This window comes from Podarcis liolepis (assembly GCF_965112155.1).
Source record: "Podarcis liolepis genome assembly, chromosome: 11".
In the NCBI taxonomy this organism is placed as follows: domain Eukaryota; kingdom Metazoa; phylum Chordata; class Lepidosauria; order Squamata; family Lacertidae; genus Podarcis; species Podarcis liolepis.
Window position 1 is genome coordinate 65,622,843 of NC_139565.1, and position 16,295 is coordinate 65,639,137.

At 57.2% G+C, this 16,295-nt stretch overlaps 1 protein-coding gene across 2 annotated transcripts in view; it reads left to right on the forward strand.

Annotated features, from left to right (window-relative positions):
- Positions 1–15,380, forward strand: part of TLN1 (talin 1) — a 52,551-nt gene extending 37,171 nt beyond the window's left edge. The window contains exons 35-57 of one of the 2 annotated variants that reach the window (XR_014517359.1): positions 42–182; positions 365–546; positions 684–816; positions 1,927–2,028; positions 2,924–3,094; positions 3,284–3,433; positions 5,376–5,477; positions 5,622–5,741; positions 6,042–6,188; positions 6,560–6,726; positions 6,818–7,001; positions 7,174–7,299; positions 7,615–7,731; positions 7,828–8,013; positions 10,076–10,183; positions 11,749–11,854; positions 12,045–12,169; positions 12,340–12,465; positions 12,933–12,995; positions 13,150–13,332; positions 13,952–14,080; positions 14,291–15,017; positions 15,065–15,380. Coding sequence is in view for 1 of the 2 variants with exons in the window: in XM_083466348.1 (XP_083322474.1) it covers positions 42–182; positions 365–546; positions 684–816; positions 1,927–2,028; positions 2,924–3,094; positions 3,284–3,433; positions 5,376–5,477; positions 5,622–5,741; positions 6,042–6,188; positions 6,560–6,726; positions 6,818–7,001; positions 7,174–7,299; positions 7,615–7,731; positions 7,828–8,013; positions 10,076–10,183; positions 11,749–11,854; positions 12,045–12,169; positions 12,340–12,465; positions 12,933–12,995; positions 13,150–13,332; positions 13,952–14,080; positions 14,291–14,422 (3,000 nt within the window). In the remaining variant the exon portion in view is untranslated. Of the gene's footprint in view, positions 1–41; positions 183–364; positions 547–683; positions 817–1,926; positions 2,029–2,923; positions 3,095–3,283; positions 3,434–5,375; positions 5,478–5,621; positions 5,742–6,041; positions 6,189–6,559; positions 6,727–6,817; positions 7,002–7,173; positions 7,300–7,614; positions 7,732–7,827; positions 8,014–10,075; positions 10,184–11,748; positions 11,855–12,044; positions 12,170–12,339; positions 12,466–12,932; positions 12,996–13,149; positions 13,333–13,951; positions 14,081–14,290 lie in introns of both variants that reach the window. The other variant, XM_083466348.1, reaches the window with a different exon arrangement.
- Positions 15,381–16,295: the final 915 nt, after the last annotated feature.

The window sequence follows — 16,295 nt, forward strand, 5'->3', positions numbered from 1 at the left end:
CCAAAGGCCAGTGCTGCCCGTCCCTCTGTCCTTCCCTGCAGGCTCTGGACGGGGCTTTCACCCCAGAGAACCGGGAGCGCTGCCGCGAGGCCACTTCCCCCCTCATTGAGGCCGTGGACAACCTGACCGCCTTTGCCTCCAACCCAGAGTTTGCCACCGTTCCTGCTCAGATCAGCCCAGAGGTAAGTGGGGGGCAGGACCCCGTCAGGGCCTGGTGGGGAGATATTTCCTCTGCTGCCAAGGGCAGCATCCTTTGGGGGGAGCAGGGAGTTAGACTTGGTGGGGGGCTTCTCAGAGCCCCAGCTGTGCCCCCACTTGCTCGCCAGCTTCCCCTTGACCACCTGGCACTCCCCCCACCCTGCAGGGGCGCAGAGCCATGGAGCCCATCATCTCCTCTGCCAAGACCATGCTGGAGAGCTCTGCCGGCCTCATCCAGACAGCTCGCTCCCTGGCCGTCAACCCAAAGGACCCGCCCAAGTGGTCAGTGCTGGCCGGACACTCGCGGACCGTCTCCGACTCCATCAAGAAGCTCATCACCAACATGAGGTGAGAACCGCAGCGGCCGGTTGGTGGTGCTGGGTGCCTGCCATGCCTTCCCGTGCTGCCAGGGCTGTGCCAGGGGGAGGGAGTCGGCCTCTCTGGGTGGGTGCAGCCACGCTGAGGGTCTCCCCTCCTCCCGGCAGAGACAAGGCTCCTGGCCAGCAGGAGTGCGACGAGGCCATTGAGTTGCTGACCAAGTGCATTCGGGACGTGGACCAGGCATCCTTGGCAGCCATCAGCCAGCAGTTGGCGCCTCGCGAGGGCATCTCTCAGGAGGTGAGTGAGTGAGTGAGCGAGTAATAATAATAATAATTTATTATTTATATCCTGCCCATCCAGCTGGGTTTCCCCAGCCACTCTGGGCAGCTTCCAACAAAATATTAAAAATACATTAAAACATCAGTCATTAAAAGCTTTCCTAAACAGGGCTGCCTTCAGATGTCATCTGATGGGAGGGCGTTCCACAGAACAGGCACCACTACCGAGAAGGCCCTCTGCCTGGTTCCCTGTAACTTGGCTTCTCGCAGGGAGGGAACCACGAGAAGGCCTTCGGAGCTGGACCTCAGTGTCCGGGCAGAATGATGGGGATGGAGACGCTCCTTCAGGTCTACTGGGCCTTTGAGGCCATTTAGGGCTTTAAAGGTCCGCACCAACACTTTGAATTGTGCTCGGAAACGTACTGGGAGCCAATGTAGATCTTTCAAGACTGGTGTTATTTGGTCCCGGTGGCCACTCCCAGTCACCAGTCTAGCTGCCGCATTCTAGATTAGTTGTAGTTCCCAGGTAGAGCGCATTGCAGTAGTCCAAGCAGGAGATAACCAGAGCATGCGCCACTCTGGCGAGACAGTCCGCGGCAGGTAGGGTCTCATCCTGTGTACCAGATGAGCTGGTAGACAGCTGCCCTGGACACAGAATTAACCTCCATAGACAGCTGTGTGTCCAGAATGACTCCCAGGCGGTACACCTGGTCCTTTGGGGGCCCAGTTACCCCATTCAGGACCAGGGAGTCCCCCACACCTGCCTGCCCCCTGTCCCCCCAAAATAGTACTTCTGTCTTGTCAGGATTCATCTGTTAGCCGCCATCTAGGATGCCAGTGGGGGGCAGGAGACCAGTCATTGGAATAGGAAACATCCTTTCACTGGTGAAGAACGGGCCCACAGCCCACATGGGACAAATCCTGCCCAGTCCCTTTGCCATGCCTTCAACACCTTCCCAGTCAGGGGCTGCCCCCGTGTGCCGGAGGGCTTGCTGGGCTCTCGTGTTTGTGGGGAGGGGGGAACTTGTGGGGCTCTGACTCTGAGCACGGCACCAGGCGGGTGGGCTTCGTGCCCCCTTCCCCCGATGGGCCTGCCAGGAACTCTCCCTCCATCCCTTCTCCCTCGCAGGCCTTGCACAACCAGATGCTCACGGCCGTCCAGGAGATCAACCACCTCATTGAGCCGGTGGCTGGGGCAGCGCGAGCCGAGGCCTCCCAGCTGGGGCACAAGGTAAGAGGATGGGGGGCCGGCGGGGGGGGCAGGGAGGGGGGGCTGGAAGAAGGCAGAGCCAAGGGCTGCCTAACGAGAGTTGCTGGTGAGGAAGGGCCAAAGCAGCTGCCGGGCAGGCAGAAGGTCCCTGCTTCCGCCCCACTGGCAGCCCACCTGCCTGAATCCCTGCAGAGCCACTGCTGCCCACCTGTGCAGGAAGCCCTGTGCCAGAGGGGCCAGGGGCCTGGCTTGGGCTCTTCCTGTGAGGGATGATGGCATATCTGGAGGGGGAAGAATACCAGCAAGCAAAAGGGAGGCTTTGGACCTCTGGTGCCAGAGAGGGAGCTTCTGTGGGCCTGGGATTCTGGAAGGAGCTGCAGGCGGGAGAGCGAAGGGCAGTCCTGCTGCCCTGGCATTGAGGGCGAGGCCTCAGGTGTGGCCAGAGATCTCTTCCCCAGCGTCTCTTGCGCACCTGAGGCTTTGCCTTCAATGCCGTGGCAACCAGGCTGATGAGCAAAGCAGCAAACTCAGTCCAGAAGGGGTGCTTGGCCCCTGACGCTCACTGGGGAGACCTCCTGCCCTCCTGTGGCTTTGAGTGGCATGCCAGGGGTTCACCTGGCAGACTCTTCAGGCCACTGAAGGGAAGTGCCCTTTGCCTCTCCTTCCTCCTCCTCCTCTGCCTCCCTCCTTACGGCTCTCCTCTTCTGCTGAGGTTTTGCTCATTGTGACTGCATCACACGGCAAAAGCCATGGGGGGGGTGTCCTCTCCAGGACGTCGCCCTCTTCTGCACCCAGGGTGCCTAAGGCAGGAGCTGCAGGAGGGCTGGCCCCCCAGGCACTGTGTGCCCCTGCCAGGGAGACTGGGATTCTGCTTCTGCCCCCCTGCCCCGTTCACCTGCCCCTTCTCTCCCTCCAGGTCTCTCAGCTGGCTCAGTACTTTCAGCCCCTGGTTCTGGCGGCCGTGGGGGCTGCTTCCAAGACCCTCAACAGCCAGCAGCAGATGAACCTCCTGGACCAGACCAAGACGCTGGCAGAGTCAGCCCTTCAGATGCTCTACACGGCCAAGGAGGCCGGAGGGAACCCCAAGGTGCCAGCTGGGTGGGGGCAGGGAGGCTGATGTGGCTCTGCCCTTCCCAGAGGGGCCTGCCGGGCAGGTGGGGAGCGCCACACCAGTGTCTGCTCAGGTGGGGAGCGGCAGAGAGCCTTCGCCTGTGGATGATGAGCATCGAGGCGCTTCTGAGAGAGCAGGTGATGCATCGCCTTCTCCCCCCCCCAGCAAGCAGCCCACACGCAGGAAGCCCTCGAGGAGTCTGCGCAGATGATGAAGGAGGCCGTGGAGGACCTGACGGCCACCCTGAACGAGGCGGCCAGCGCAGCAGGCGTGGTTGGCGGCATGGTGGACTCCATCACTCAAGCCATCAATCAGGTGTGACTCCTTCCCCAGAGCCCAACTCCCCCTTTGACTTTTAATGGGACCCCCCCCCCAAAGGCCTCAGGAGGGGAGAAGGCAGGGAGGTCTGCCCCCCCCCCCCGTCCCACGCAGGACTGTTTCTTTGGCTGCAGTTTCCTGCTTCCCACAAAAATGTTCTTTGTCCCACCCCACCGCAGCGGAATTTTACATAATTGCCTAATTACACTACAGTTGAGGATTAGGGGGAATGTTATCAATTGTGTATCGTTTGCAGACTGAAAAGTGTAGCAAAAGCAAATCCTGGTTGTCTTTGCTGCATTCACATTAAGATTTTTATTTGAAGATTTCATAATATGGTGAGATGTAGAAAACTAACGTAAATAAAAGCAGAAACGAAAACAGCTACCAGAACAAGAAAGAAAGAAACAGGAAGAAAGGAAAGAGAGAGAAAAAGGAAAGCAAAGGAAAAGAGAGAGAAAGCGAAAAGATACAATTAAAAAAGATAAAAAGGACCTCCAATTTTCCATCCACCAGTTACATAAAAAATGTTATTTAAGACATTCTGTCCATGATAACATCCCATCTTCTCCACTTTCTGTTCAGTAATATTTATTCTGAGTCCACGTGTCTCAAAATCATTCATTTCTTTTTCCAACGAAAATCCAAGAGGGGTTTCCAAATTATTATTATTATTATTAGTCATTGTCAACTGTGTTTTTTCATTTATATCTATCTTTCTATTTATTATTTTATCTTTCCCTTTTCCTCCAAGCCCCCAGATGAAAGGCATTTCCATTTCACCGCCTGCTTTCTCCAGTTTTGGTGTTTCATCATCCAGTCTTACCAATTTTTCATTGATTTTGTCTGAAATCTAATCTCCAGTTCCATTTTTCATTTCATATCTCTCTGATTCTTTTTCTTTCCCCTTTTCATGAAACATCAATCTGATCATTTCTAATTGTTCAGCCATCACCTGCCGAACAATACCAACAGTCACTGCGGAAGCCAAAGATATATTTGCCAAACTGGATACTTTGGATGTTTTTGATGTTATTAACAACTCAATCTCTTCATAATTCCCGACTCTAAGATTTCCACCTTAAGATCACTGTCACTACAGTAGTCTTTTCCTACACAGGAAATAATGGCCATCTTTCTTTCAGTTCCCCGGTTTCTTCTTTTGAAAGAAGAAAAACAAATATTGATTCTTCACAATTTTGTTTAATCTTTATTGTCAACCATAAATCAGGCTTTTTGCTCTGCCTTGGACACTTAACCAGTTTTCCTTCTCTTCTTCTTAAAGACAGAAAGCGGCTCTTGCAAGGTTTCCAGTTGTGAAATTTCATCAGTAGACAGAGAAATCTCTTTAAGTTACAAATTATCTTGTCCCATAAATGTTTAAGAAAGAGAAGATGCAGATCTTAAAGGATTATTATGCGGTGTTTGAACATGATGTCAGTTCCTTGGCTCAAACAGCCTTGGTCAGAGCATTTGCGTGCCTTCATCCCAGAGTGATTTGATCCCCAGACCTTCTGTCTGATTGCTGTCAATCCCCACGTAATGATCTGTCAGCAAAGATCAATCAGAAAGACGGTCAATCTGCCCTTTCCTCCCCCCGGGTGTCAGTTGTGTTTGCTGGATTCATTTCCACTTTGGACATGGAACAAGTAAACAGACCATATCTGCTCCCTTTTACCTTGGAATTCCCGGTGCCTTTGTTCCAACCCACCACCTTGGATCAAACGGCACTCCCTTCTGGGCTTCCCCAGGAAGTTCCCTCCCCCCACAGGCCTTGGGAGCTTCTTGGGTGCCTCTTGGGCCCAGAGGCAGCAGAGGCCAGTGTGGGAGGGGGTCCTTGCTACTTCTTCCGGGGCCAGCAGTGGAGCTCAGCTGCTTGGGGGTCAGAGGCAGCCTTGGTATCCTCTGAAAGGAGACGTTTCTCTTTCTTCCCGCCCAGCTGGATGAGGGCCCCGTGGGAGAGCCAGAGGGGACCTTTGTGGACTACCAGACCACCATGGTGAAGACCGCCAAGGCCATCGCTGTGACCGTCCAGGAGATGGTGAGGCATTGGGGGTGTTGTGGGGGAGGCCTCCGTGGGGGGTAATCTGGGCCAGGCCCCTTTGAGAACCCCCCTCTTCCTTCTGCCAGGATTTGGGGGTGGCCCTCTCTTCTTCCCCCTCCAACTGTCCCTGCTCTCTTCCAGGTCACCAAATCCACCACCAACCCGGACGAACTGGGCACCTTGGCCAACCAGCTCACCAGCGACTACGGGCAGCTGGCGCTCCAGGCTAAGCCGGCTGCCATCACGGCTGAGAATGATGAGGTGAGGAGGGGGGACGTCCCTGGTGGTTGGGCAGTGGGACGGGGATGTGGCGGGGAGCTGCTTGATTTGCCCAGAGCTGTGAGCCTCGGCCTGGCAGGGCATCAAATGCTGGGCTCTTCCGCTTGCTCTTCCTGAACCCAGAAGGCCGAGAAGGACCTTGTTGCCTCTGGCGGCTGGAATGGGGAAAGGGGTGGTTGGAGGTCAGGTGGGGCTGGGGGAGAGAAGCAGCAGCCGCGCACGGAGAGTGGGCAGAAGGTGAGGGCCAGCAGCCAGGCTCCCACAGCCTTCTTTCCCCTCCAGATTGGCTCCCACATCAAGAACCGGGTGCAGGAGTTGGGCCACGGCTGTGCGGCGCTGGTGACGAAGGCCGGAGCCCTCCAGTGCAGCCCCAGCGACAGCTACACCAAGAAGGAGCTGATTGAGTGCGCCCGCAGGGTCTCCGAGAAGGTGCCTGCCTGCCTGCCTGGGCTTGGGTGGAGGGAGGCCAGGGCCCAGTGGCCTCTGGGAAGAGGAGCTGGCTCTGCCGGCTGGGCTCTCCCCTCGAGGTCGGAGCCAGCAGTGCTTCCAAATGCCAGCGGCCGGAAACGAGTGGGTCTCATGCTCAGACCCTGTGTGCTGGGTTCCCTTTGGTCGGCCACTGTGGGAACAGGATGCTGGGCTAGAGGGACCACTGGCCGGATCCAGCAGATCCCCTCCTAACATTTTCCCACACCAACACACGCCTGCATTGTCTCCTCCCCCTGGGCTCTTCTCCTGGGACCGTGTTGGGGGTCAGCCCAGTGCCGATGGGAGGCCAGCTGTCCTGTCTCCCTCCGCAGGTGTCGCACGTCTTGGCCGCCCTCCAGGCAGGCAACCGGGGAACCCAGGCCTGCATCACAGCGGCCAGCGCTGTCTCTGGCATCATCGCGGATCTGGACACCACCATCATGTTTGCCACGGCCGGGACCCTCAACCGCGAAAACGCAGAGACCTTTGCCGACCACAGGTAGCGGCCCCCATCGGTTCCCGTTCGGCCTCCAGCAGGCCTTCCAGAATTCCTGGCCACCTCTTAACCCCCCACCCTGTTTCTGTGGCAGGGAGGGCATCCTGAAGACGGCCAAGGCGCTGGTGGAGGACACCAAGGTGCTGGTGCAGAATGCCACGGCCAGCCAGGAGAAGCTGGCGCAGGCTGCCCAGTCCTCTGTGGCCACCATCACACGCCTCTCAGAGGTGGTGAAGCTGGGGGCCGCCAGCCTGGGCTCCGAGGACCCCGAGACGCAGGTAAGGGCCACAACGGCTGGGTTGCCCCTCTCCTTGGGTCTGTCCTTCCGTTGACCACCCAAGGGCTCTTGCTCTCGAATCCCGCTTGCTGGCTTCCCGTGGGGCGACCCCCTTGGGCCTGATCCAGCTGCAGGCTCTGCTCATGTCCTCCTCCTCTCCTCTCTGCGCTCAGGTGGTCCTGATCAATGCCGTGAAGGACGTGGCCAAGGCCCTCGGGGACCTGATCAGCGCCACCAAGGCTGCCGCGGGCAAGTCTGGCGATGACCCGGCCGTCTACCAGCTGAAGAACTCGGCCAAGGTGGGAGGCCCTGCAGCAGGCCATGGCCACGTGTGTGGGGCAGAGTGGGGTGTGTAGGGAAGGCAGGCTCCTTGGAAGGGGGTGGGCTCTCCTTCTTTGGGGGTTTTTTAAGCAGAGCTTGGGTGGCTACCTCTCAGGGATGGTTTGGTTGTGACATGGCAGGGGTTGTACTGGATGACCCCCAGGGGTCCCTTCCCCCTCTGCAGTGCTTAGATTCTATGGCCACCCAAGGGAGGAAGTTCCCCTAGGGCTGTAGGGAGCAGGGAGCCCTCTTCCTCCCCCCCCCTCCGAAGGTCACCCTTTTCTGCTTGGCAGGTGATGGTCACTAACGTCACATCGCTGCTGAAGACGGTGAAGGCCGTGGAGGACGAAGCCACCAAGGGGACCCGAGCGCTGGAAGCCACAATTGAGCACATCCGCCAGGAGCTTGCGGTGAGTGTGTTGGCGGGAGGGGGCTGGAGCTGCTGCCCCCTTGCTCTGCCCCACCCTCCTCTCCTGGCCAGGCTGACCACCTCCCCTCCCCCGCAGGTCTTCTGCTCCCAGGTGCCGCCCGCCAAGACCTCGACACCGGAGGACTTCATCCGCATGACCAAAGGCATCACCATGGCGACTGCCAAGGCTGTGGCGGCCGGCAACTCGTGCCGGCAGGAGGACGTGATCGCCACGGCCAACCTGAGCCGCCGCGCCATCGCCGACATGCTGCGCTCTTGCAAGGTGGGGAGCGTGCTCACAGTGGGGGGAGCTGAAGGGGGCATCTTTGGAAACAGGTGGGCCAAGGTCACAGGACCCCCTTGAACAATCAGCGGAGGATGGGGGGGCAGTGCATATACGAGGCTCCAGGTGCGAATCCTGAATTGCAGAGGGTTGGACTAGAATAGGGTTGCCTTATTTTGAAGAGCAAAAAAGAGGACATGGAGGACACCTTCTATGGCACGAACACACTGGGCACACTGTACCCTCAAACATGTCTCCTGTGAAAATAGGGACATCGTCTTCAATAATCATAATAATTTTATTATTTATACCTCGCCCACCCAACTTGGTTGCCCCAGCCACTCTGGGTGGCTTCCAACATATATAAAAATATAATAAAACATGGAACATTTATAATCTGCACAGAGCTGCCTTCAAATGTCTTCTAAAGGTTGTATAGTTACTTATCTCCTTGGTTTGGGGGTCACATAAGGGCAAGAAGAAATACAATATGAAGATCCAAGCAGAACAGTGACCAAAGGAAAGGAGCAAAGCTTTTGGGGGGAAATGGGGTGCCCAGTGCTTCCGCCATTTCCTCCACTCTTCCCCCCCAAACCCCCACCACTTTCTTTTCTAGGTTCTTCAGTCTGCTAAGATTTCAAGATGTATAAAATAGGGCACACACCCCACACACAAAAATGGGGAGAGGGGCTTTCCCTGGCCTTACATGAGAGCTGTGTATTTTAACTTACATTCAAGAATTGTGTTTAGAGGTAGCCGAGGTGAGTTGGTTCATCTCCAAATGCCCCCCCCAAGCTTTTAATTAGGACATAGAGAGCTGGGGGGGGTCCTCTTTACTAGCCAGTGCTCTTTCTTTTCTTAGATCTTTCTGATATTGCAAAATAGAGTCTGCTTACAGTGGTGCCCCGCAAGACGAATGCCTCGCAAGACGGAAAACTCGCTAGACGAAAGAGTTTTCCGTTTTGGAGGTGCTTCGCAAAACGAATCTCCTATGGGCTTGCTTCGCAAGACGACAATGTCTTGCGAGTTCCTGCTGTTTTTTTTCCCCTCCCCCCCTTTTTCTAAGCCGCCAAGCCGCTTATCAGCTGATCCGATCAGCAGATAAGCCGCTAAAAGCCTCTAAAAGCTGCTAATAGCGCTAAGCCGCTTATCAGCTGATCCGATCAGCAGATAAGCCACTAAAAGCAGCTAAAAGCCGCTAATAGCGCTAAGCCGCTTATCAGCTGATCCGATCAGCAGATAAGCCGCTAAAAGCCTCTAAAAGCTGCTAATAGCGCTAAGCCGCTTATCAGCTGATCAGATCAGCAGATAAGCCGCTAAAAGCCTCTAAAAGCTGCTAATAGCGCTAAGCCGCTTATCAGCTGATCCGATCAGCAGATAAGCCGCTAAAAGCCGCTAATAGCGCTAATCCACGAATCCTTCAATGGGCTTGCTTCGCAAGACAAAAAAACCGCTAGACGAAGACAATCACAGAACGGATTCTTTTCGTCTTGCGAGGCACCACTGTAATTGCAATCAATGGACAAGGCCCTGGGGTGGGGAAGGGGAGACAGAGCGAGAAGGTTCCAGCAGAGACCCCCCTGCAGGGAGCTTTTCCCGCAGTATGGCCAACAGAGGTCCGGTCTAGGACCAGTAGCAGCCAATCTGCCGTTTGATGATGAGCCCAATCCCAAAATGCACCATGCAGGTGCACTGTAGAACTAGGAAAAGGTTAAGAGTGATCCTCGCACACACACTTCCTGGCTGTTTGCAAGAACCCAGACATTTTGGCACATTCTAAAAATCCGCCCAGACTGAGATGTTGCACCCCCAAAAAGAGGACCTGTCTGGGAGAAACCAGACATATGTCAGCCCTAGACTAGATGGCCCTTGGGGTGCCTGCCAGTTCCACAATTCAGAGGAGGCTCGGCCGGGATCTTGGAAGAGCTGGTGAGCCAGAGGGGCTCTCTGGACCCGGCGTGGCTCTGGAGGCTTCTCTCCTGGGCTCAGCAAACCTGTGCCCAGTGCACCACCCTGCCAGGCTCCTGCATTAGGCTGTTTCTCACCCGAGGGGCTTTTGCAGGAGGCTGCCTACCACCCAGAGGCCAACGCGGAGGTTCGGCAGCGGGCGCTGCGCTTTGGCAAGGAGTGTGCCAACGGTTACCTGGAGTTGCTGGAGCACGTGCTGGTGGTGAGTGCATGTCCCTCTCTCTTCCCTGTACCCTGCGTGGCGGAGGCTGGATCTCAAGGCGGGGGCCCTTTGCCCCCCCCCCCAGCAGCCTCCTCCTCCTCCCTGCTCACCCCTTTTCTCTCTCTCTCTCTCTCCTCTCTCTTTCTCTTCTGGGCAGCCTGTGAGTATGGAGTGCCCTGCATGGGAGTGTGTGGCACCTGGGGGGGTGTGCTCACACGCATGGGGGAGGGGAGTCTCCTGGGAGAAGGGAGGGGTGAGCCAGGCTCTCCTGCCCCCCTTAACTCTGGGCCCTTGCTGTGTGCCTGCCTTTCTGCTGTGCTGTGTTGGATTCTGGGATGCCGTGGTGAATAACCGCTGGGAGCCAGACCCAGCTGCAGTGTGGCTAACATCTCACTTGGGTCAGGGGTGGGCAGTGTTGCTCTGGGTTCTAATCCTGGCTCGGCCATGACTAGCCTGAGCCGGCAGTTCTGCCTGCCTCTCTGTGTTGCGGGAAGGAGGGCCAAAGAAGGTCTTCCCACTCTCAGGGGTGCAGCCCAGAAGGTTTCTTGCTCCCCGGGGTCAGGGCAGCTGGGATTCCTGCACTGCAAAGGGTTGGACTAGATGGGGTCCCTTTAAATCTTGCGATTCTGAGACCTGAGGCCAAGCAGCCCCCCTTAGAGGGGTCATTGAAATTCTACTCAATATTGATCCAGAGCAGAACTCTGATGTGCAGTTAGCAGAGCAACAAGCACCTTGCAGATTCCCCAAAAATAGACCGGAGGCAATTATATTTCATCCAGCAGAGCTTTACTGAAGGCAAATGAGCATAATGGTCACAAATCCCATACATTCAGGATTGGCCCTGTCCATAGGTGCAGCAGACTTAACTTAAACTTAAAATAGTTCATAGGTCTAAACCATAACACTTAGCATACTGTGTACAGAACACCAGAAGGAAGAGGGATAGCAAGAGAAAGAGAGAAACAGGCTCCTTCTGGCCTCTTATTATAGTCAGCATGACCTTGACAGAAGGGATAAGAGGACCAGTTTAAGCCAACTGTACTCAGCATCTCTGAAGGAAGAACCCAAACACCAGGAACCTTCTGCCTGTTTCTTTCACGCAGAGACGCTTCCAGAACCCTCTTGAATTAAGTAGAATAGGAAAGATCTCTGCACATCAGATCAATACTTTCTGCACTAAGCAATGCAAACGGACAAGAGGTGCCCAGCCTTCTCCAGGGGAGGCAGCTTCAGGGTCTCCCTGACCCCTCGCTCTGCTGCTGCTGGGCAGCTCATGGGGCCGGGAAGTCTGTGTGGCCTTGAACCTCCATTGCTCTTCTTTCCACCTTCTCCCCTCCCTCCTTCAGCCTCTTGCACCTTCCTTGCCCCTTGCCCCAGGCTTCCTTTGGCCTCCCTTGTGGTTCTTGCCAGGGTGTCCACGTCTTCCGCGGCCCCCACCCCTGGGTGCCCTGCTGCAGGCAAGCCCCTGCCAGGGGCGACCCTCCCCAAGACACGCGCCGCCTTCCGCCCTCCCCCTGTGGGTCTGGGCACGGCTCACCCCTTGTCCCCCCCCCATCTTCCTCCAGATCCTACAGAAACCCAGCCATGACCTGAAGCAGCAGCTGGCCGCGTACTCCAAGCGAGTGGCCGGCTCGGTGACGGAGCTCATCCAGGCAGCGGAGGCCATGAAAGGTGGGTGGTTCCCCCGGGGGAGGCCCCTTGCTTCCCCTCTCCGGAAGGGACCCCTCTGAAGCAGGAGAAAGTGAAGCCAGCAGGGGGCAGAAATGCCCGCCTGAACAAAGTGGGTGGGGTCTTGTTGGGGCTCCGGGGGGGGGGGGAATGGCTCTCTGCCCTCCTGACTCCTGCTTCCCTCTCCCACCAGGGACGGAATGGGTGGACCCTGAGGATCCCACCGTCATCGCAGAGAACGAGCTGCTGGGCGCCGCTGCTGCCATTGAGGCTGCCGCCAAGAAGCTGGAGCAGCTGAAGCCGCGGGCAAAGCCCAAGGTGGGCCCCCCAGATGCCACCCTCACCCGTCTGCCCAAGGCTGCTGCTGGAGGGATCTGCTGGCCTGGTCTCTGAATGGGGGGTTTGGGGGGTGTCTCGAAATCCTGCAACAATGCCAGGTGATCCCACCCTCCCCTCTCTCCCCGCTGACTCTGCTCTCCCCCCAACAGCAGGCAGACGAGAGCCTGAACTTTGAGGAGCAGATTCTGGAGGCTGCCAAGTCCATTGCGGCCGCAACCAGCGCCTTGGTGAAAGCAGCCTCAGCTGCCCAGAGAGAGCTGGTGGCCCAAGGGAAGGTGAGTCCTGTGGACTGGGGGGGGGGGGCAGGGGCTCATGTTCTCCTGTCCTGTCCCCTTTATAAAGATCTGAGGAATGAGATCATCACCCCACTCTTACTTCCCATCCCAGGCCGCCCATGTGAGGCCGCATTGTTCTTTCTTTTATCAGATCAAAATGATCAGACAACAGCAAAGGTTGCTAGGTTGATCGAGGGTGCAATGAGATTAAGGGCCACTATCTGAATGATAATCTTGGTCATTTGATTGCCCTTTTTGCCCATTGCTGTCTTATTTTATTTGTATATATTTTATTTGTATATATTGCTTGTTTTATGTTGCTATGGCCGTTGGCTAATGTGAATAAAGTCTATCTATCTATCTATCTATCTATCTATCTATCTATCTATCTATCTATCGGGGGGGGGGGAGGCCTGGCCTCCCGGGGACCCTCTGGGCTCACCCCCCTCCGCCTTCTCTGTTGCCAGGTGGGTGCCATCCCTGCCAACGCCCTGGACGACGGGCAGTGGTCCCAGGGCCTCATTTCAGCGGTGAGTACAAAGGGGACCAAGGGGGGTGAGAAAGAGGCTCTTTTCCCCTGTGGGGGCCACAGTCCCCATCTGCATCCGCTTTGCAGGGGAGCCTGGGGGAGCTGCCGGCCGGCTTCCCCCTCCGCTCACTCGCTTTCCTTCCTCCCCTGCCAAGGCGCGGATGGTGGCCGCTGCCACCAACAACCTGTGTGAGGCGGCCAATGCGGCTGTGCAGGGACACGCCAGCGAGGAGAAGCTCATCTCCTCTGCCAAGCAGGTGGCTGCCTCCACCGCCCAGCTGCTGGTGGCTTGCAAGGTCAAGGCGGATCAGGACTCGGAGGCCATGAAGCGCCTGCAGGTGAGCAAGCGGGGAGGCCGGGGGGCAGGGAGGGGACCGCTTGGCTGGTGCTGCCCACCTGCCTTGTGCCCTTGCAGCACAGTCCTGGGACGGCCTTTGCTCTGAGTTTTCCCATGGGGGGCCCTCGTTTTATGGCCTGCATTGCAGGGGTTGGACTAGATGACCCTTGGATCCCTTCCAGCTCTCCAAATCGTGGGAGCAGCAAGTCTTCAAGGGTGGGCTTGTGGGGGGGCATGTCTCCCCTGGCCCCCCACGCTGCCGACCCCTCCCTCACCCTGCACCCTGTGTCCAGCATAAGCCAAATGGGGGGGGGGGGCAGTTGGAACGGGTGAGGGGTCCTGCGAATGGACAGCCCAGGGCAGCTCTGCTCTCCTGCAGTTCATGCCTCACGGTGTGGCTGTTAGACTATTTTGCCTTCTAGGAAGGTTTTATTTCCAGACTTAATCCCACCCCACAAGACCTAAATAATAATAATAATAATGATGATCCCCAGAGTTTCCTGCGTCTGGTTTGGGGCAGGCAGCCAGGGCTGGTGAGCCTCCTCTGGCCGGCCCCTTCCTGCCCCCCATGCCTGTATCCTGGGGGAGAGTCCCAGCCCTCTTTCTCCCCCCTCCTCCAGGCCGCTGGCAACGCCGTCAAGAGGGCGTCCGACAACCTGGTGAAGGCAGCTCAGAAAGCAGCCGCCTTCCAGGACCAGGAGAACGAGACGGTGGTGGTGAAGGAGAAGATGGTGGGCGGGATTGCGCAGGTGAGTCCCCAGGGAGGGGTGGGGGGAGGACAGGGGGCCAAGGCTGCCTTTGCAGGCAGGTGGGACTCTGGCCCCCCCAGTGGTTGCAAGCGAGGAAGGGGGGAGTGCCAGGTGCCCCCCCCCCGGTGCAGGCGCTGCTGTCAAGCAATGGGGCAGCTGCTCCCACCCCCCGCCTCACGGTCTGCCCTGCTTCTCCCCCCCCCCCCCCAGATCATTGCTGCCCAGGAAGAGATGCTGCGCAAGGAGCGGGAGCTGGAGGAGGCACGCAAGAAGCTGGCCATGATCCGGCAGCAGCAGTACAAGTTCCTGCCCACGGAGCTGCGGGATGAAGGGCCAAACTGAGCTCCGCCATCGCCTCTGCCCCTGAGCACCGCCACGGCCCCCCCCCGCTCCCCTATTTAATGCCGACACCCCCGCCCCCAGCAAGGACCAGCCAGGCCTCCTCCCGAGCAGGGAGAGATGGGGGCCTGCCACTGCCCACCCTGCGCCTGCCCTGCCCCCACGGCCCCCGCCACGTGCCACGCTCTGGACTGCCCTTCCAGGAAGAGCGGGGGGGAGGCTCCCCAAGCCCCCTCGCCTTTTCTTCTGGGAATCTTCCTTCCTTGTGCCTTGGCTACTCAGCCTGCCTCTCGCTCTGGAGGGTGGGGGGTCGCTGCCTGTGGCCTGACTGTGCAATGTGGATTAGCCTCCACTCCAACCAAATATTGGGTGCCTTAAATGGGAGCCAAGGGGGGGGGGCTTAGAGGCAGCAGCCCCCCTCAGCCCCCTCTCTGCCTGCTGCCCCCCAGGCCTCTGCACCCCACTCCTCTCTTTTCGTAGCTGCTCTTGTTCCCAAGTGCCTGTCTGTGTGGGCCCAGAACATCCCCCCCCCCGGTTTTGGCACCCACTTGCCTGCCCCCCTCCAGGTCCTGCCCTAACCCCCCCCCCCATTACAGCAGCAGCAGCAGCAAATTCGCTTTGTGCTGCAAACCCCCAAACCACAAGGCTCGACACCCCCCTTTTTTGAAACCCTCCCCCCCCACACTTGCTGAGGCTTCTCACCTTTTGTAATTTTGATACATCCATAAGCCGCCTGTGCCCTTTCTATGTCAGGGAATCCAAGGGAGGCGGGTGGAGGGACTCCTGTGTCCCAGGGGGTTGAGCTAGATGACCCTTAGGGTCCCTTCCAACTCTCTACAGTTGCATGAGTCTATGGATTGTGGGGTGTGTGTGATCAGCACACAAAGAACCAGACACGCCCCCCACCCACCCCCCAGGCCTGCAAAGGTGCCTGCCTTGAATAAACTGGCTTCCCTGCAAATTCTGTCTCTCAGTGGTGTGGAGCAGGTACAACGCGCCCCCCCCCCCCACCTTTGGGTCTCTCTTCCCCACTCGACCATCCTGAGGGTGATGCATGGGGCTCAGCTGTGGGGCAAGAAGAGCCTGAGGAAGATTGGAAAGAGTTTCAGAGCCAGTCTAGTGCCTGCCTTATTCTCTGCAGCCTTAGGCAGGGAGCCCCGCCCAGCCCCACTCACACGTCCCGCAGGCAGCCCTGTCCGTCCCGCCCCAGGAGGTGTCACTCCCATTTGCTCCTCTGAAAGGAAGAAAAGCCTGCTGAGACACCGGGGGGGGGGCTGGTTCTCTTTGCAGAACATGCACAAATGTCGGACACCCAGCCACCCTGGGCAATCTCAACTGGTCCTCCCTTGACCTTTGGCACATGTCCTTGAACCCCCAGTAAGTGCGTGTTACGGATCTCCCTATCTCGGGGACTGTCCCCCTCAATATGCACACTCATGTTCTCTGGGGGCAAAGTTGTGTGCCCACCCCAATCACAGGCAATATATACAGAATAAGGACCGAGAAGAACAAGCCTTGCTGAAGCAGAGCCAGCATGGCTTCTGCAAGTCAAGTTCCGTCTCATGAACCTCTTGAGAGTGTCAAGAGAGGTGATCCAGTTGACAAAGCTTTTGACAAAGTACCTCGCTAAAGACTCTTGAGTAAGCTTAGTAGTCGAGGAATAAGAAGAGAAGTTCTCTCAGGGATCAGGAACTGGTTAAGTAGCAGGAAGCAGAGAGCAGGAATAAATGGATAGTTCTTTCAAGGATCGGGACTGGGACCTGTGCTTGTAAACTTCATAAGCAATAGAGTTAGGAGGGAGCGGTGAGGCAGCCATTCTCCATCGTTCTTGGAAAGTTGTGGGCCTGTGCCTGAGAGGAAGAGACTGAGTGAATGC